Source organism: Cryptotermes secundus, unplaced genomic scaffold (assembly GCF_002891405.2).
Source record: "Cryptotermes secundus unplaced genomic scaffold, Csec_1.0 scaffold345, whole genome shotgun sequence".
In the NCBI taxonomy this organism is placed as follows: domain Eukaryota; kingdom Metazoa; phylum Arthropoda; class Insecta; order Blattodea; family Kalotermitidae; genus Cryptotermes; species Cryptotermes secundus.
The window spans coordinates 602,775-623,784 of NW_019723306.1; the positions used below are offsets into that span (position 1 = coordinate 602,775).

A 21,010-nucleotide genomic window follows, 5' to 3' on the forward strand; every position below is an offset into this window, starting at 1 on the left:
TAGAGCTGGTAGAGAAAAACTGATTTTATATTTAGATTCAGGCCCTTAATTTTAACTAAAATTAGTTCTAAAATCCTAGACACCAAAAAATTTTTTTTTTTGTAGGCCTGTGTTATATATAACTGTCTTGACATAATCGGCATAGGTGTCAAAATTGGTATAATAAAGAGAAAGTTTTGTTTCGTTAGTCTGGAATTATTTTGCAATTTAACAAAGGACATTTAAGAGGGTCGCCCATACAGCATATTCGGGTGAAACAAATTCATAAGGAACTTCATATGTGAAACTAGCCCCTGGTGTTGGTTACAGTCATGAATTCTCTGCTTCCATAATGTGGGAACGTTTCTTGTCAGCTTCCCAAGGAGGAGCCTGTGCACAATGTGACAGAAACAGAATGACCGGAAGAAACAGACGTGGTAAAATAATTGACATGTTTTCTTGGAATCATGGGTAATCAACTTTTCTGAGATTTTCGTCTATACGATCCAATTTCGAGAACTGATAATTAGAGTTAACTAATTATCGCACTTTAGCGATGAATGCCCACTAGCAGAGGTACGCGGAATGATTCGTCTCCAGCCGACTGGTCCTACAATCCATCGCAGATATGAGGCCTTCCTATAGTTGAGTTTATCTCTAGCTTTTAGAATAATCTGACTATATTTATTTCTATTTCTCTGTTCGCAGGTAAAAGTGAGGGATTCGATTTCCGCAGATGGATCATAACAGTACATCAGCCAAGGCGACCAAAGCACGAACTGTTTCTGGAGACATAGCGAGGCTCTACGAATGTCGAGCATGTTCTGATTATTTTCAGCCCCCAGTATTGCAGTGTCATAAGGGACATCTTATTTGTTCTAAGTGTCGATCCAAGGACAGTTGTCCAAAATGCAGGGCACCTTTGGGCAACATACGGAAGTTCGAAATGAAGGAATTTGTAAGGGCTGTTACGTTCCCATGCAAATATTCACCATCTGGCTGTGCAGTAGCCCTTCTACGCACTGAGATGAGGGAACATGAAGAAGCGTGTGAATTCCGGCCATACCCCTGTCCGTTCCAGGTGCTCTACGGGCATTGCGAGTGGCAAGGTTGCCTTAAGAAGATGATGCCTCACATTATGACGTCTCATAAATCAATCAAAACTCTTCAAGGAGAGGATGTTGTATTCACAGCAAGTGACATCGATCAGCCAGGAGCAGGGTACTGGGTCAAGATGCAGACATGCTTTGGCCACCATTTTAGGTTGCTACTTGACAACCATATGAGCCTGGATGGATGCGAACAGTTCTTTGTTATAGTACAACTGATTGGATCAAGGAAACAGGCTGAAAAATTTGTATACAGGTTAGAACTGGAAGGCCAAAGAAAACATTTGACATGGGAATCAACACCAAGATCCATCCTTGAACCAATCTTCGCAATAATCATGAGGTCTGACTGTCTCAGATTTGGCGCCCCCACCTGCAAACGTCTTGCATATTACGGCAATCTGAGAATCCATGTGTCAATTCGTATGGTTTGAGACCGGTTTACTTTGGAGTTGATGATCACTGCCAGCGTACTAATAGTATCGCCTATCGGTATATACTGCCCAAGATGAGTTTTATTTTTTTATATTAGTGTATAGTTCTGGAAAAGACCCTCACGGATTCTCATATCAAGCAAACAGTTATAGCATTGCATAGAGAAGAAAAGGTGATCAGTTGGTGTTTGAGGTAGCATATTTTTGCAGTGACTGTATGTACTTTACCAATTGTAAATATAAAGTGAAACAAGAATAGACACATTAATTTTCTATCAGTATATACACATAAGTGTTTACAGAGAGGTGAAATATTGAAAGAACTGCATGTAAATTTACTGTGTTTAAATCTTTACAGGAAAATGTTATTTTGTACCACAGTTAAAGTTCAGCACTATTAAAGCACTAAATAACACTGTTGAGTTTCTTTTCCAGATGTAATTACAGTTGCTAAATTAATGCATTTGTGGCAGATCTTCGTAAGTTATGAAAGGCGCCATTAAAAGCAGTGGTTTATTTGTGATGGTAGCAAAATCTGTAAAAGTGAATATGACTTCTTTACACTAAATATAAAACTTCTGAAGTTTACAAGATTTATTTATTTATTTTGATCTAAACATGCCCACTTTCTATACTGCTTCCCTCTAGTGTTGAAATGAAGTGAAGTAACGAGATCAGCATACCATTTTTTCCCTTTGACCTTTGGAAGCAGCTGACCAATTTTCATGAAATGTGCTATGAACATTCTGTTGTTTGAGGTCACTCAAATGCAGTACTTTTTAATTTCCAGCAATAATGCTAGAAGTATGTATAGGGCAGGTTCACTCAGGGCAGGGAAAAGTAAGTAAAGCTATCCCTGTAACAGGCCGTGAGGGCCCACAGGGCTGTGAGACGTTGAGGGTCCCACATTATCTAGACAATTGGCTCAAAGATGGTGGTAAGGTTGTCAGCCCTACGCACTCCTCAAGAAAATTATTTACAGTGGCGGAAGAAATCTTAAAATGTAAGTTAGATTTGGCGGGAGTGCAGGAGGACAGATGGGTTGAAGGTGGCATCGTACAGCAGGAGACTATACATTTTTCTATGGAAAGGGGAATGAATATCACGAATTAGGTACAGATTCTATCGTTCATAAGAGAATCGTATCAACAGTTAAGAGGGTTGAGTTCATTAGTGATAGGCTATCACATATAATACTAAAAGGTCGCTGGTGATATCATCATTATGAATGTTCATGTCCCAACAAAGATAAAATTAACGACATAAAGGACAGGTTCTATGAAGAACTAGAACATGTATTTGATAAGTTCCTAAAGTACCCTATTAAATTCTATTAGGAGATTTCGATGCCAAAGTAGGGAGGGAAGATATTTTCAAACCAATGATTGGAAATGACAGTTTGAAAGAAATTAGTAATGATAATGAGTTAGAGTAAACTTTGTAAACTTTGCCACCTCATAAAAACTTACTGTCAAAAGTACAACGTTCCCACATCGTAACATCCATAAATTTACTTCCTGATGGGAAGATACACAATCAAATCGACCATATTTTGATATGTAGGAGATGGCATTCAAGTATACTTGATGCCTGATCATTCAGGGCAGCAGATTGTTTAAATAAAATGTGTAGTAAAGTCCTTATAGGTAAACAATTTGTGACAAATTTCCTATCCAGAATGGTCTAGGATAAGGAGATGCTTTATCGCCACTCCTTTTCAACTTTGCTTTAGAATAAGCCATTATGAAGGTCCAGGAAAACCAGGTGGGACTGAAATTAAACGGGACACATCAGCTGTTGTCTATGCTGATGATGTGAATCTACTGGGTGATAATGTAGATACCATAAAGAAAAAACACAAACTTTAATTGACGCAAGTAAGGTGGTTGGTGGGCCACACCATACTTCAAGGGGATAGTTAGTTAGTCAGTTAGTTAGTTATAAGAGAGGGTGGGTTTCTCCATGCACTTAGTCCTGTATTGGTCCATTGTGCTTCCCTCTATGATTTCTACAAGACTCTACATCCTACCGGTATTGGTGCTTACCATCAGTCCCGCCCAGCCAGCGAGACCGGCTCTACTGGCTGAGAAGTATCTATAATGCTTCCCCCATCTACCGTAGGTATTAGTGACTGCTTGTTGGGCGGGAAACGTCCGCAATTTTGGCTAAGTGACCTCCTTTGGAGGTATGAGGTTCTTTTACGTGCCGTAAAGCTACGACACGGGACCCACGGCTTAAAGTCCCTCCCGGAGGACTTGTTCCCTGAATTTTTCCGCCCTTAAAAATTCGACGACCTCCGCCGGGTATTTGAACCCGCGTACTACGAGTCATGAGGTGGGAACGTTACCTCTAGAATACGGAGGCCGCTATAGTTCAAGGGGTTAATCACAGGCTTCCCACCACAGCAGCCCGGGTTCAATCCCGGGTCTGGTCAAGTGGGATTTGTGCTCGACAAAGTGGCGCTGGAGCAGGTTTTCTCCGAGTACTTCAGTTTCCCCTGTCAATATTCATTCCACCAATTGCTCTACAATCACCCTCACCTATCATCTGGGTATGGTACAATAGGCCAGAATTGGCCGCAGTACAAGGGACTTAGTCCCACTCTAATAGCAATAATAAAAAAAAAAAGGCTGGACCAGTAAAAAACATAGAGAAACCAAGTATATGTTGCTGTCTCATCACCAAAATCCAGGGTAAAATAATGACATAAAGATAGGAAATAGATGTTTTGAAAATGTGGCACAGCTCAGATATTTGAGAATGACGATAACATATCAAAACCTGATTCAGGAGGATATTAAGAAGAGACTGAACTCGGGTAATGCTTGTTACCATTCAGTACAGAACCCTTCGTCTTCTCGTCTGCTGTCTGAAAATATAAAAAAATCAGAATATACAAAACTATAATTTTGGCTGTGGTTCTGTATGGGTGTGAAATTTGGTTTTTGACATTAAGGGAAGAACATGGACTGAGGGTGTTTGAGAACAGGGTGTTGAGGAGAATATTTGGACCGAAGAGAGATGAAGTGACAGGAGGTTGGAGAAAACTGCATAATGAGGAGCTTCATAACTTGAACTCTTCTCCAAGTATAATTAAAATGATCAAGTCAAGGAGGATGAGGTGGGCAGGTCATGTAGCACGAATGGGGGAGACGAGGAATGCGTATAGGATATTGGTGGGAAAGCCAGAAGGAAAGAGACCACAGGGAAGACCAAGGCGTATGTGGGTGGACAATATTAGAATGGATCTTAGAGAGAGAGGATGGGAAGGTATGGATTGGATAGATCTGGCTCAGGATAGGGACCAGTGGAGGGCTCTTGTGAAAATGGTGATGAACCTTCGGGTTCCATAAAATGCTGGGAAGTTCTTGAGTATCTTAACAGTTGGCGGCTTCTCGCGAAGGGATCAGCCAAAGCTCAAGCTGAGAAAAAAAAAAGGTATGCCAATGCACAGCTGTTATCTCTGAAGAAACTACAGTGAGAGCACATGGCTTGCCACACGCTGACACGAAAATGTCCTGTAGTTCTCGTCACTGTGTACTGAAACGTATATCCGACCCTCAGTACGTGTCAGTGTGCGACATGGCTGAGGTGCATCTGAAGACAAAGTAAGCAGTATCCAACATCTGCAGGGCTGAACAGAGATTTTCAGACGTATCAACGCAGCTTGTAAGCACCCCTTTATGTTACTTTTCTCGGGGTACATTGCGTCCATAAGAGACGTACAACAGGGGTATGCATACCCTCAGGGTAGGGTACCATCAATAACGCACAGATCTCGCATACAACATGAGCGGAAGGAGACAGTCATACCAGAAAGTCTGGGCTACAAAAACTGACATTACTGAGCTAATATCATACCGTGGTCTTTTGGGTCGGCGGTGTCCTGTGGCAGTATTTACAATGCAGACACATAACTTAAAACAGATAATTCTTCACGTGTGACAGTCTCTGTGGTCTAGTGGTCAGAGTTCTTGGTTACAGATCCAGAGATCCCGGGTCCGATTTTCTGAGAAGTAGTGTGTCTCAAATGCGGTCCACTCTGCCTCGTGAGGATAATTGAGGTGCTATTTGAAAGAAAGAGCTGCTCCGGTCTGGAAAACTGAAATTAACGGCCATGGGGAACAGACATTGCTGGGAGCTGTTACCAAGTAAAGACTAGTAAAAGTGATTTTTGATGTGGAAATCAGCGATAATGTTACAGTTATACGTAGTTACTGCCTGTCAGGCCACGCCACAGCTCCAGCGGTTATTCGCTGGCTTCCCACAGCGACGGCCCGGTTCGATCCCGGGTCTGGTCAAGTGGGATTTGTGGTGAACAAAGTGGCGCTGGGACAGGTTTTCTCCGAGTACTTCGGCTCCCCTGCCAATCTTCATTCCACCAATTGCTCCACAATCACCCTCACCTATCATCTGGGGCAGGTACAATATGCCAGAAGTGGCCGCAGTACAAGGAAGTTAGTCCCACCCAACTAGAAATAAAAAAATACTGGACGTTCATCCACAGCGAACCGACGGAGATTTTCGTTTGACAATTTGTTGCCATTCCTCAAGAAATGAGGGTAAAGGGTTGCCGCCATGTTGAAAACACCCATAAGAGCCGCGTAAAAATAGACAGTAAATTTACACACGACACGAAGGACCATTCGTCTCTAGACTCGAAGGGGGTTTCAACAAAACTTGTTAGTTATGCAAACGGATGGTGGCCGGACGAGAGATTACTGGTGGACCGTAGCGTTTAGGAGGAACACCCTAACACCATCTTCAGACAGAATGTTCCCTCGGTTCGTCGGTAACCGCCGATGAGACCACGTGGTAGGACAAAAAAAAGAGGACCATAAACCAATGTTCGCCACCGTGAAGACATCAAATATGTCGGCTACTTACAGATATAGTACAAATTAATAACCACTAACATAAAATTTAAGGTTGATTAAGTCCCTTGTCATGAAGAAGAATCTTGGGGTATAGGTACAGCTCCATCTTTCTTGACCGACAAACTGGATAGGAGTGAGTTGTCAGTTCTACGTCCCGGCTGATTTACCCACGGGGAAAGAGCCCCTGGTACTAATTGGACAGGAGACAGGGTGGGCCCCAGAGCCGGCCTGGACGCTATGGAAAAGAGAAGAATCCTTGTCCCGACAGGGAACTGAAACTCGGACGTCCGGCCCGTAGACTGTCGCTTTACCGACTGAGCTGTCCCGGCTCTTACCACTAGCATAAAGCCAGGCGAAATTTCAACGAGAAGTTTCAGTTACCAGCATCATTATTGAAACTGGAGCGCGTGTTAACACTCTTTGTCAGAACCTTTTGTCCTCTCGTCTGTTGTCCAAAAACATAAAAATTATAAGTTTGCCTGTGGTTCTGTATGGGTGTGAAACTTGATCTCTGGCATTAAGGGAGGAACATAGATTGAGGGTGTTTGAGAACAGGGTGTTGAGGAGAATATTTGGACCGAAGAGGGATGAAAGTGACAGGAGGTTGGAGAAAACTGCATAATGAGGAGCTTCATAACTTGTACTCTTCTCAAAGTATAATTAGAATGATCAACTCGAGGAGGGTGAGGTGCGCAGGGCATGTAGCACGAATGGGGGAGACGAGGAATGCATATAGGATATTGGTGGGAAAGCCTGAAGGAAGGAGACCACTGGGAAGACCAAGACGTAGGTGGGTGGGAAATATCAAAATCCATCTTAGAGAGATAGGATGGGATTGGATTGATCTGGCTCAGGATAGGGAACCGGTGGATGGCTCTTGTGAACACGGTAATGAGCCTTCGGGTTCTAAAAAACGCTGGGAAATAGGTGCAGGATTGGCAGCTTCTCAAGAAGGGCTCAGCTGCTTCAGCGTTAGTGAGTGAGTTAATGCCGGTTACGGATATAATCGCTGTTTACTCTGATAATTTGCCGGTCACGGTAGCCGAGCAGTCTAAGGCATGCACTGTCTTCGCTCGCTCGGAAGCCGGGATCGTGGGTTCGAATCCCACTCAGGGCATGGATGTTTGTGTGCGTTTTTCTGTGTTTGTGTACAGGTAGAGGCATTGCGATGAGCTGATCACCCGCCCAAGGAGTCCTACCGAATGTGTAAGATCTAGAAAAACCGAAGTGAACGGAGAAGTTCATGGAGGTAGGCCTAGGCCCACTGGGGCTGTAGTGCCAAGGAAAAACAAAAAAACTCTGATAATTTGTAAAACATGTAAGTATAGTGTGCGGTTAAAATTCAGGGTTATTTCAGTCTTAAAGAATGTGGTACACACAGGAATGTCATTACTTTAAGGGGTTCGTGCATCTGCCGAAACAAACTGCACTTCGTCAGCGAGTGTACACAATTAAGCAGATGCTTGAATACGAGTGAAAATTAAGGAGACAGCACGTGGTTCGGAAATGAGGAGTTGCAGTGAAATTAAACTAATTCTAAAGGGCTCTCATTATGTTAGGCCTCACTTGGTAAATTCAGTGACTAAGATTAAATTACAGTCATGTATTCTGTGATAACTGAAATTGGCCACAAGCGTCTCGGTCGACATTCTTAATATCTCAGTATTAACTGACGCTCTGTCGTAGGCCGCGCCATAACTCAAGCGGTTAGTCGCTGACTTCCCACCGCGGAGGGCCGGGTTCGATCCCGAGTCTGGTCAAGTGGGATTTGTGGTGAACAAAGTGGCGCTGGGACAGGTTTTCTCCGAGTACTTCGGTTTCCCCTGCCAATCTTCATTCCACCAATTGCTCCACAATCATTGTCGCCTATCATCTGGGGCTGGTGCAATAGGCCAGGAGTGGCCTAACTAGAAGGGACTTAGTCCCAACCCACTAGCATTAAAAAATAACGCTCTGTCGTCTTATTTGGCGCTAAACCTCTGTACGTCAAACTTCGATCAATAGGTTACAAATCAATATCAGTGTTCAGCACACTACATCAGTAGGTAAAGCTGCGACTAAACACCGCCATAAACTTACGCCACTGATGCGCTATCCAAGTAACCCGTTATCTCCGCCTGCCGCCCAAATTTACAAGACACTGTGAACCCACCCGAAGCAGGCAGGACAGGAACGTTACACATTCAGGCCGAATCCTTATCTGTCTGGTCATTCATTTCTAAGGTACCGGTTCCAGAACATGATACAGTGAGGCGGGGTTAACCACTTTAATTAACCTTGTTATTAATGTCCCTGTATAGGCAGACCTATACTAAGTGCTAGGATCGAATTTAATTTTCTTTATGCGTTTACTTTACGCACACTAAATTAACATTTATTTACTAATGAATTATTTAACTTCATTAAGACAGCGATCCTGTAATATTGTCACGTGCGGGGGGGGGGTATGCGTGACGAAAATAACGGGGTTCTAGATCGGGTTCATTAGCACCTCGGTTACACACTCTCTTAATTACAATCACTAATGCGCTATCGCTGATTTACACGCAACGTTCACCGCCTCCTAGTAACGGATCTCAACACGGAAACTAGCACTTCGTAGCAGTATCTTGCCATTTCTTGTTCAGTCATCCTGAACTTCGGAAATCAAAGAAAAACTTTTCTTAGCTGCAAGCGGACTCTTCTTATATAGCCGCAGACGACACAGAAAACACTAGTCAGGTGACAGCTAAGGACTGTTGGAGTGTGACGTCATTGCGCCTGCGCGGGAGTGTGTTTACTGAGCCGCTGCCTAGAAACGGGTTGCATAACCCCGTTATTCCATTGATGGTATGTGAATTACTTAGAAAAGACAGTTTCTGTAGCCCAGCCGTTCTTGCATGGGCAAAATACGCCACCATACTAATACTGATAGCCCTTATAGGGAGAGGCGAATGATGTGTGAGAGGCTTGGCAACATTGCGGAATGCACCCAGTCGACCAAGATGTTATATCAATCAGTAATGTCAATTTGTGAGATACTTCTTTTTGAGATGAATATTTACAGAGACACGCCCATGCCACACTGAACTCTATGGTACAATTACTTGCGGACAAGACGCTTGCGCATCTGTTACATGGCAAAAGACAATTCGTTACTGTATTCCAAAGGGGCACGTCTCTATGCCTCGACTTTTCAGAGGTACAGTACTTTACGGCTTGAAATCAAACACCTAGAAGCATCGGACCGCCTCTGTGGTCTAGTGGTCAGAGTTCCTGGCTGCAGATCGAGAGGTCAGGGTTCGATTCCCGGCGCTAACAGATTTTCTGAGAAGTAGTGGGTCTGGAACGGGGTTCACTCAGCCTTATGAGGATAACTGAAGAGCTATTTCAAGAAAACAGCGGCTTCGGTCTAGAAAACCGAGATTAACGGCCGTGGGGATTCGTGACGCTGACCACGCAATACCCTCTTCCCGTAAAAATTGGCACTAACTTCACCGACAAGCGGCGGTCGCTCGGTCGGTATAGTTCGCTTCTGGACTACAGACCACGGAGTTTGTTTCTGTCCTTTACTGTTTAGCCCACCCCAATATTCTCAGAAGACTTGATCATACACTCGTGAGGAGTGAGATTATCATGGCGGTAACCAGCGTTCGCTCTAAGCCGGGGATGCAAGTGCGCAAGTCATGGTGTCTTCTGAGTAGCAACTGAGTTGGTTTGCGCAAGAGGTGGGGGTGGGGCGATTTCCGGAAAAGGTCCATAACATATATTAAATTTATAAGCTACCAAAAATAAAAGAATCTTGTTTTGTTTTCAGTTTTATTTTTATTAATTCAAACTGACTATACAGTATCCTAATAAAACTTCGCTTGGGACTGAGACTCGTGCGCGGGTGTGCGGCAGAGGCTGCGCGCGCACATCTTAGAACGAACACTGGCAGTAACTATAAAGGTCACGGTGATTAATTGTGATGCCATACAGTCCGGTAAACGGGTAAAAATTATTTTGTCGTCATACTGTCATACTTGTCGCAGTGCAGTGTTAGGAATTAATCTAAACACAACAACTCGGTTCGACTTCACAGAAAACGTCACGTCTCCACTACAGAGACCAACCGGTTAATACCGTTTAGAGATTATCTCGTGGTTTACTGTGAGAATCACAGCCATTTTATAATAAAGCGGGCGGTAAATATAGAAACCACAACACTTCAAAGGGTAACATCTTCCTGAAGGAAGGAAAGTATCAATAGATTTAGTAAAAGTGAACGATGAGTCATCCGAAGGTTAGTTAACGCAAGTAAACAAACAAAATACAACAAACAACGCGTGATGGATTCGGGACATGAACTACTAATCCAGTGTGCTGCTTGCCGGCGTATTAATGATAGTGAAGGGGGGGGGGCTTACCTCGCAGCATGCATGTTAAACATCACCTAGCCCCAAGGGTACCATGTAGGAATTGTTGTCAGCGGCAAGAAAAATGTTGTTACACGCCGAGATCGCTCCGAAAGGGCCGAAATGATTAATTTCCCTCATCGTCTCATAATCGGTTTCGTTTTCACAGATTTACATTCCGCGCTTCTCCTGTGAAGCCTCTTCATGTGCTCAACGAGGCATATCAAGGCGCATGTCTACTAATGCCTCATCCAGGTGCAATATTACGGTTCTGAAATCAATTAATAGGAAAGAAGAATGCCGTCTTCTGAGATGTGGTGCCGTGTAGGTCTTGTGTAAACCGACGTTTCGGAGGAACGTATCTCCCGGTAGCCCTGCCTCATTTTCCCCCCTACACGGCTCTGGCACTTCTCCACACACCCTTCACCGCTCCTCTCTATAGATTTCCCATGTGACCCACTCTCCCTCCCTTCCTGTCCTTATATAGCTCGGTGTTTTCCGACTGGTCACTCAGTCTGCAGCCATCTGCTCAAGCTTGTTCCTCGCTCGCGGATTTCTGAACCCTGAACATGTAGGCGATACGTCGCTTTACACAAGACCTACACGGCGCCACATCCCAGAAGACGGCATTCTTCATAGTCATCGCCGTAAAAACCTCAAATCTTATATAATTAATAAGAAACTTTCCACATTGTAATGCCAACAAATTCCTTCTTCACTCAGTTCCTTCCACATTTTTGTAATGCAGCAAGTGCAGATTTAAATTTGTTCAGATGATCTTCCGAGAATTGTGGTTCTCACCCTTTGGTTTATTTGGTTAAAAATCCTTGGGTATGTCCAACACGCAGAACAGCAGGGCTCTACATTTTCAGACTGACTACAACGTAGTTATCATACTGGCTACAAGCTGGATGACAGAGGGGTCGGAGTTTGAGCTCCGGTAGGGTCAAGAATTTTCGCTTCTCCAAGTGGTCCAGAACGGCTCTGGGTTCCACCTAACCTCCTATCCAATGGGTACCGGGGTGTCTTTCCCCGGGGGTAAAGCGGCCGGGGCGTGAAGCTGACCACTCACCTCCAACTAGTGCCGATGTCAAGAAAATATGGATCTATACATTCACTCCCCCATACGTCTTCATGGCGCCGTGCTTAATTAGCTAAGCATAGGGACAACTTTACCTTTTTTACGTCATCATACAATCAGGTTCTCACAGCAGCGAAACTGACGCCAACCAGAAGATACGAACCGGTGTTTCGGAGGAACCTTATCTTAAAGGAAGAAGTGTATATGGAGACAGTATGTTCCTCCGAAATGTTAGTAACCACCTTCAAGACAACGTAGTGCCATAACTCTTAACACTGCAACCAAAGTCTTCACAGCCAAGAAAATCTCATAATCATACCATTCCACGGTACATGGACTATTCAATTGAGAAATGGTCTTCAAATACGCAAATAATACATCAAAAACAACTATTCTACCCCCACTCCCAATATCTTAAGACGGCGTTTCTTAACCGGAGGAATATGACGATCTGTTGGGCGATTCTCTGTAATTTCGTCACACCCAAAATTACTCATTAAATTGTTTTTTTCCTTGGCATTACAGCCCCAGTGGGCCTAGGCCTACCTCCATGAACTTCTTCGTTCACTTCGGTTTTTCTAGTTCCTACACGTTCGGTAGGACACCTTGGGCGGGTGATCAGCTCGTCGCAAGGCCTCTACCTGTAGGCAAACACAGAAAAGCGCACACACACAAACTAAACATCTATGCCCTGAGAGGGATTCGAACCCACGATCCCGGTTTCCAAGCGAGCGAAAACAGTACATGCCTTAGACCGCTCGGCTACCGTGGCCGGCCATTAAAAAATTACCACATTCTAAATATAAGCTTCTTGTTAGTACTGCATTACGACTGTATTTCTATTTAACTGACTTGATGGAGATGAACCCTTCTTGAGAAGCCGCTAATTCTGCAGCCATTCAAGAACTTCTCAGCATTTTATGGAACCCGAAAGTTCATTACCATGTTCACAAGAGCCCTCCACTGGTCCATATCCTGAGCCAGATCAATCCAGGCCATACCTCTCTATGATCTATTAATATTATCCATCCACCTACGTCTTCGTCTTCTTAGCGGTGTCTTCCTTTCTGATTTTCCCACCAATATCCTATATACATTTCTCTTAGCACAAATTCGTGGTACATGCCCTGCCCACCTCATCCTCCTTGACTTGATCACTCTAATTACATTTGACGAAGAGTACAAGTTATGAAGCTCCTAATTATGCAGTTTTCTCCAACCTCCTGTTAAGCGTTCATATATATTATGTCCTATAATACGCAAGCTTCCACACCAAGCGGGAATTCGGGCTAGTGTTCGTTTCATATTACAGCTCTCAAACTAAATTTACTGAACTAGTCTTCAGGGATATCACGTTGTCACCTGTTTTGAAAGTGAAACTTTCCATATCTTCATAACCTAATTCAAATTCCATCATCAATATTAATCACAATTGGTATAAATGAAAACAATAAGGCGAAACAAAAGACAGCTGGCTTGCTTGTGACCTGTTATGAAAATCCATCTTCATACCTGGTAAAATTATGATAAAGTTAGGAATCACCCTTCCCAACAACACGGAGAAGCTGGCTTTCGAATGAGTGGCCACACACATCTGTAGATGTTTCCTTCACTCACACTTTTCAACCCAGGCTGTGTTACCGTACAGCCTGGTAAGTAATTACCAGTGTTCTTGAGGAACATAACCTCCTCCATATGATCAGGGTACATGACCCTACGCTAGTTACATTTATATCTGGGCAGGAATGGCGTCCACACACTGTAGTGCAAGGGATGAACGTGGAAGAGTAGAGTTCGAGAGAGACATCTACGAGAAAAGTCCTCGATTCACGCCACGGCCAACATAAAGGACCACACGGCATTAAATATCAAGAACAGAGACAGCTCCACTCTCCCTCCATCCTATCGCAAGTTAGAGATAAAGCAACCCAATAAATAAATACGAGTTTCCAATTCCAAGAAATTTCCATAGGATGATATTAAAACACAGAGACGGTTTCAGTTCCCTGCCTGTTCCAATTCTGTATTGCCACTTCAGTGTCTTATATTTAGGAGATCCAGAATTCAAATCACGTCCCAGAGAGCACATGCTTTCCTTAGTTCCTCGGAACAGTAACTTAAAAGACGCCAGATCGATTCTTTGCATGTATTCCATATTCCTGAATTAGTCAATGATTTCACACTGCATAACCCAGGTAGTTCACCGACGTTCTTAGATTTGTATCCACGATTTTGAAGGCCGACACTCAAAGGTTCAACAGCAACAAAATTTGTGCTAACTACTTCATGAATTGACATAAAACAACAGATTAACAAACTGTCGTCAGTTGCTCTGATTCTCTGACGACTTGTTAAGTAATAAAGAATGAAAAGGCAGTACGTAAACTAATTAGTAGCCTTATAAAGACGATGTTACAGCGCCAAATGAGTATTTATGAAAATGATTTCGTCTCAGAACATCTGACGTTGAGTCGTAATGAAAGGAAGGCGCATAGAACTTCGCTCTAATCAGATTCTTCGGTTCCGCGAACTGGTGGCTGCCATTTTACGTCAATACGTGGGTGAACACGTGGGGCGTCATGCAACTGTGGAGAGAGATAGAAACAAAACCTGTCGTTTTATAGAGCTAATTAAATAAGGCATTCCACCGTTAGTAAAACATTTTATTCACATCAAGTTTCCTGTGATGACAAAAAAAAACACTTTACGTGACGAACTATCGAAAAAAAGAAACATACTTGTTCCGACAGTAATTTATAGTAATTTTTCGTCTTCTTCTTCTATTCCTGTTGCTCCCACTTGTAGCAGGGGACATCCGTGAAACGCTTCGTTTCATTTCAGTTTCTTAATCTAAGACAGTCAGTAGGACTCCTTGGACAGAGACCGCAACCTAACACAAACACAGAATAAACACAGAAATCCATGCCTTAAGTTGGATTCGAACATACAATTGCAGCGTTCGAGCTACCGAAGACATTATTTGTAGTAACAGTTGACAGTTTATCATACGAACTGTGGAAGACTGGTACGTACTTGATCTTAAGTACGCAGCGCCTGTTGTTAGGCAAACCCACTCAGCAGGTGTGAAGTAGAAGCTGCCTAAGCATCCGGGAAAGGTGGTCGGACAGTTGAGTCAGGAAAGCGACACTAGGCCACGGGTTGGACGAACGGAGAATCGGAGTTCGAAGCCCAGTAGGGGAAAACGTGCTTCTGAGGCTAACAGGGACACATACTGAATAGATACTGAGGCGCTCTCTACAAGGTAAAGCGGTTGTGTCATGTGGCTATCACTCATGTTCATCTAGCGCCGGTGTTGAGAATGCGTGGAGCCGTACTTTAACTTCTCAATACGTCATCAAAGATGTGGTGCTTAATTAAGTATAAGGACAGATTAAAGTCAACCCAGCAAATGACAGAAAAAGTACGAATCTATACCAATCGATCACATAAACGCAATAATTGGAAATTAAAAATTCCTGAATTCCAAGATTTTCCCAGACAATTTTAATGAGAGAATAGCCACTTCAGGTCTTGGTGTAAGGCCGAATGTACTTTAATAACGCGAATAATAATAACATCTAAAGGTAAAGCTATGCTTGTTATAGGCCGTGGAGGTACACAGGGTTGTGTTACGTCAAGGTTCGCATGCTGTACATACAGTCGGCTCACAGATGGCGCTGAGGCTGTCAGCCTTATGCGCCGGCCGCCCTTTACCCACAGGAATGTACCAGGTACTCATTTCTGTTAGAATCTGAGTCGATTCCAGGGCTAGAAGGATTAAGTCAACTGAAAAATCCAATTACCTTATCGCGAATCGAACCCGCGACCTTCCTGCTTGTAGCATAGTACCTCAACCACGTGCCCAAATATTGGGCGCCAAAGCCGAACTATTGTACAGTGAAACAGCTTTATCTCAGAAACCGTTCGGAATAGGACACATGTATACATACACTTATTTTGCTTAGAATAACAGAACTTTCCTCCGGGACACTCCGTGTACTGGCAAAGCTTTACACCCGAGCTTCAGTACATTTCTCCACAGAGAGAATCTACTGCCCCGAGCACAGGTGATTATACTATCTGTTATACGCCTATTTCATGTGTTTGGTTCGATTTATGGGACAACTACATTAACGAGGAAGTGTATCATATCACATATGAATACCAGTTCAGGCACCCACTAACTCCATGCAGAACAGTCAGTCGTGAAACGCTAGTCGTCATTCAGCTGGTCAAGAAATCCACAACTTTTATGGAACCAGGAGGCTAAATACCAAATATAGTAAACATCTTCGAATTACATTTTTAATATTATCATTCCACATACGTGGAACTTTTCCAAGTGGTCCCCCCCCCTCAGCTTTCCTTATCATAATTCTGAATGCATACTTCATGTCTGCATCCCTGCCTATTTGCTGCGTTCATCTGTCAGCAGTTACAATACTGGGGCGTATTTCAGTGACCACACACAGAATTTGGATTTGTAATTGGATTTTACTGACCACTAAAAATAGTAGCTGCAAAAGTCTACCATGTCTTCAGTAGTGGTTACCTGGTAACGGATACCAACAATGCACTCTTTCGCTCAGGTCGTTACCGGCTAGCGACTGTGTTGCACCTAACCCACAGCTTCAACTCACATTCTCGACTGCAAGTCACAGTAAAAGTCATAGTTATGTTACGAACGACGGTCAGTCGGGCAGTCTGTCTTGGTGTCAAGCACCCATCTGGGGCCCAAGACAAGATTCGTATTACTATCAGATGATTGTTTTCTGATGTGTGGCGCCCTATCTGACGAGAGCGCGAGTCTGTCGTTTACAATTGCTGCTGGCCCTCGCCAGCGTAGTCATTCTTTGGTCCGAGTCCCGCCGGACTCATGACATTTTACTGTCTCAGATTCGAGATTCCCCCAACCTGGAGGGCCAGGTTCCCTTATCTGTATCCCACAGGAACAGGGTGGGTTTCCTTTTCGTCGCCTCCTACAACTCGCAGGACTATGGTGGAGGCATTCGAACCCGCCTCCACGTGGGGATACTCAACCGACTATATATATATATTGTAACGTGTCGGCAAACCAGAGGAGTAACTGCTATGGAAACGCTAAAATAGACCGTTACAGAGGAAACAACAATCGCTCCATTGTAGATCTAACAGGAGTCTCCATGGTTATAACAATGGGTTATTGCGTAGGAAACGCGGAGCCAACAATGCAGCGTTTCCACTGTTATAACAGAGGGTTCGTTACCTATCAGCAGCCAGGGTTATAAAAGCCCAGTTTCGACGAGAAGTAGTTAGTCTCGGATTAGACAGCTAAGAAGCCAGACGTCATCGAGCCATCTTGGAAGTCAGCCTTGGGATAACCGCCAGAAGAGATAGTCCAGCATCGCCGAATATTGGGAGCAGTGATTGTAACACTGCAAGTGTAAATGTCTGTAAAGTGTGTAAGACGAGCGAAGGAATAAATTCGCTATACCAGACCTACGCGTGAACTTATTTGTCGCGTTATACGCCCAATACGTGACAACTGGTGTCAGAAGTGACCGACGAGATTCGATCTCAAGACACGCTACAATATATATATATAACCTCAGCAAGGACCACATAGAAAACATGTTTCCGACCTTTCATCTATTTTGTACGTTGATTAGTTGCTGCCGAAACGAGATTTCCCAGCCGTTGGTTAGGAACTGACGACTTTGCTTGTTAAACTATTCAGAATTTCGGCCCTCAGATCACAATATAATACGTTGTACAAAGGCACATTTCGTAATTTTACACAGCTAGTCCAGAACAAAATACGGTCCTTCCACTCTCAAATTTTGTAACTTACATGAATTAACAACGGACGTCAATTCTGCCATGAAACAAAAGCAGAACCACTTCACCAACAAACAAAAACAGCTGAGGGTTGAAGGGAATTTCCATGGGGCCTACTTGTTTGTTTTGAGCCATCTGCCACGTTGGTTCAGTCGACTGGACTGGTTTTATGGGGCTCTGGAGTAGACAGCGGGCGGGGGATCACGGCTTGTTATTTATTTGTGACTGCCGGGTCGGGACGCTAATGTGGAATAGATATTGGATAACACTGTTAGCAGAAGATCCTTACTTCATGCTGTCCCGCCCCAGCTCATACTTGGCTCAAAATCTACTGCAGAACGCCGTTGTGCGGAATATTTACACGGCAAATGCTACTGTGCACTAGAGCTGGTTCTGTTACGTGTAGTAACTGCCGACAGATGTTGAATCTGACTTATGAATTGGGTAAGAAAAACCGCTTCAGATTTTAGTTGTTTGTGCAGAAAAGAATCATCTCCCAAGAACCATTTCCGGACGAGTTTGAAGGCCCGTGGACAGCCAATTAAAATAGCTCCGTTCGCCGGTCAATCGGTATGTCTGTACGCATGAGCAAACACGAGAACGGCTGAACGATTTTCATGAAATTTTGTATTGGGAAGTTGAACGTTCAAATTTTGATTAAAATTGGACAATCACGGATACTTTACGTGAAGACTTAAAGGGCGTTTGTGTACGTATCTCGAGTGTATCTCCTTAAATGGTTATCGGAGGTACAATGTTTGGCACACAAGTAGCAGAAAAAAAATGAAATCACACATTTTAGGGTCAACACACTTTTAATTAAACATCTGTTACGCTAAACGTATTTTCCTGCCTTCCTAACGTGTATAGTCAGCAATCAAGAATGGTCTCACAACACAAGCAAAGATTATCAAAAATAAATAATGATATTTTCGAGTATAAGCGAAGATTACTGAACAATCAACAATGATTACAAGAACACATTCGACGATTACCGAAAGCTCTTATTTTCAATAATGATAATAATAAAAGTCTCTCCTCCACTGAATTTGCAGATCACCTTAATATAAATACTAGGTAGCGACAATGAAACGAACAAGTTCCCACAGCAACGAGTTCACGCGTGACAACAGAGGAACTGTTGGAAGTGTTTTCTATGTGGTCCGTACCGAGATGTTTTAATCGAGACAAGTTTAGAAGACTTAGTCACCAGAGAGTTGCTAGGTAGTCCTGAAGAAGAAACGACTTAGTCGGTGCAGCTGAGAGCCAGTGGGCAGCGGAATGAGCGCGGAAGCTGAAGAATCTCCATTGTTAGAGGCCGCTATTAGGCAACGACTGTTGAATACATAGCAGACAGACAAGACTTAGCTTGAGTTGTAGTGATTTGTAAAGTATAGAGATCAGCGATGGTGCTATAATCAAATGTATTCACGAGTCGTGTGTTAAAGTGGTCAATAAATCCAATCTCCAATCCAAACCCCGTCGATAGGCACTCATATAATATAACGTTCACGACGGACTGCAAACATCCGACCCCTCACCCGTCCTGAACCAACGCACCCTCAGCACGAATACACAGGGGGCAGAACTGAAGTGTATGCATTCAAACAACGAAACAGAGATACAGTTAACCCTATGACAGCTCAAAATCTTCTACATAATATTCTAAAACTCAGCCCCTACCTCAAAGAACATACACTGAGTCTCGATTACAAGTACGAACCGGTTAGTGTATGAGTCGGGATAGCGCAGTCGATATAGCGACTGGCTACGAACTGGTCGGAGTTCGAGTCCCGCTAAGGTCAAGAATTTCTCTTCTCCATGTCGTCCAGACCTGCTCTGAGGTGCACATAACCTATCCAATGTGTACCGGGGGCTCTTTCCCCGGGAATAAAGCAGCCGGGGCTGACCACTCGCCTCCCCAGCTAGTGAAGAATCACAAAAAATGTGGATCTATACATCCACTTCCCATACACCTTCATAGAGTACTGCTTAATTAGTTAAGAATAGGGACTTTACCTTACCTTACCTTACCGGCTAATGTTACTTACGGTAATAATCACTGGGAATTCTGAGAATCATGCGACAAATCTATACAATTTTCAGGAACATACAACAGTATATCTTTTTCTTCTATAATATCTTCAGTACGTTTGTGGTTCGTCATTCTGCGTTCAGCCAGTGTTCCGAATAAAGCATTTCTGCGGTCCCTACTCGTCTCCATCTGCCCCTTCGGTAACATCCAACATTCAGATTCGCATAAAAGCAGCGGTATTGTCAAGTTCCGGTGTTTTCCTGGTACTGAGCTCTACAGTACCACAGAACTGCTAAAACCTAACGTTCTTGATTTTTTAGGAATAATAAATTCAGCCTTATTACACAACACAGGCCGATGAAGCACACACATTATCTTTCAACACTTAAGGTCTGTCGCATACCGTGGCTCCATCTCGTAGCAGACAATGGAAACCACACTGTGGACCACATTTAAGTTATGAAAACTGTGAGATAATAGCAAAATTTGTTCCCTTTTTTATCATTACTATGAAAGTTCTACCCCAGCAAAAGGACTAAAAACACGCCCTAATTTATTAGATTGGCGATTCGTTCTTGCAGGTTGGCTGGAGCAAGTCGGAGTGAGATAAGTTACAGCACACTCCAAAGTTTCCTAGACAACGCCCTCTATACTGCAGAACCTCATTTCAAATACCAAACGGCTGTAATCAGGAAATAAACTTTCCAGGCTAAAGGGCACAAAATACTTTCGACTGGGTTCTATTTCTAGCTGGATATCTTCTAGCTCTCGTTCACAAGACTATACCATTTATTCCATCGTCTTAAACTTACCGTCAGTGCAAAACTGGGTAAAACTGAAGGAAAATTATATAAGCCATGGTTTTAACCTGCTAATTTTGAAAACATTAACGTAGGCTCGTGAGATCACAATGCTAAGTGTCCCTCTATCATCTTTGGAATGCCTGAACCAATTTTTATGGGATTTGGTAGATATATCATGGCACCTGAGTCCATCTCAATAGCGTGCTTCATAAATCCTTCCTTATGTGTCCGTATGGGCATCTCCCTATCGTTGCTAGGCAACGGCACAGTAATCAAGTTCCCTTGGCAACGAATACACATACAACACTAAAAGAATAGTTGGACGCATCGTTTTATATGCGGCCCGTGTCGTACCCTATTAGTTCTTCCCAGAGTTTCTCGTATATTGTATTTCTTAATGTTTAACACACAGGTCTACGTAAAAAAGAGAGTCCCTAAAATAAGATATGTTGACTGTAAGACTGCAGTAATGTCTAAAGCAGTGGTTCTCAAACTATTT

The 21,010-nt window shown here is 43.4% G+C and overlaps 2 protein-coding genes across 2 annotated transcripts in view; one reads left to right on the forward strand and one right to left on the reverse strand.

The window, feature by feature from the left end:
* Nucleotides 1–2,038, forward strand: part of LOC111861751 (E3 ubiquitin-protein ligase SIAH1A) — a 4,732-nt gene extending 2,694 nt beyond the window's left edge. The window contains exon 2 of the mRNA XM_023846582.2: nt 688–2,038. Coding sequence (XP_023702350.1) covers nt 716–1,522 — 807 coding nt within the window. The 5' untranslated portion in view covers nt 688–715 and the 3' untranslated portion in view covers nt 1,523–2,038. The remainder of the gene's footprint in view (nt 1–687) is intronic.
* The window catches only part of LOC111861750 (E3 ubiquitin-protein ligase MIB1), a 748,009-nt gene that overhangs the window by 464,351 nt on the left and 262,648 nt on the right, over nt 1–21,010 (reverse strand). The window lies entirely within an intron of this gene.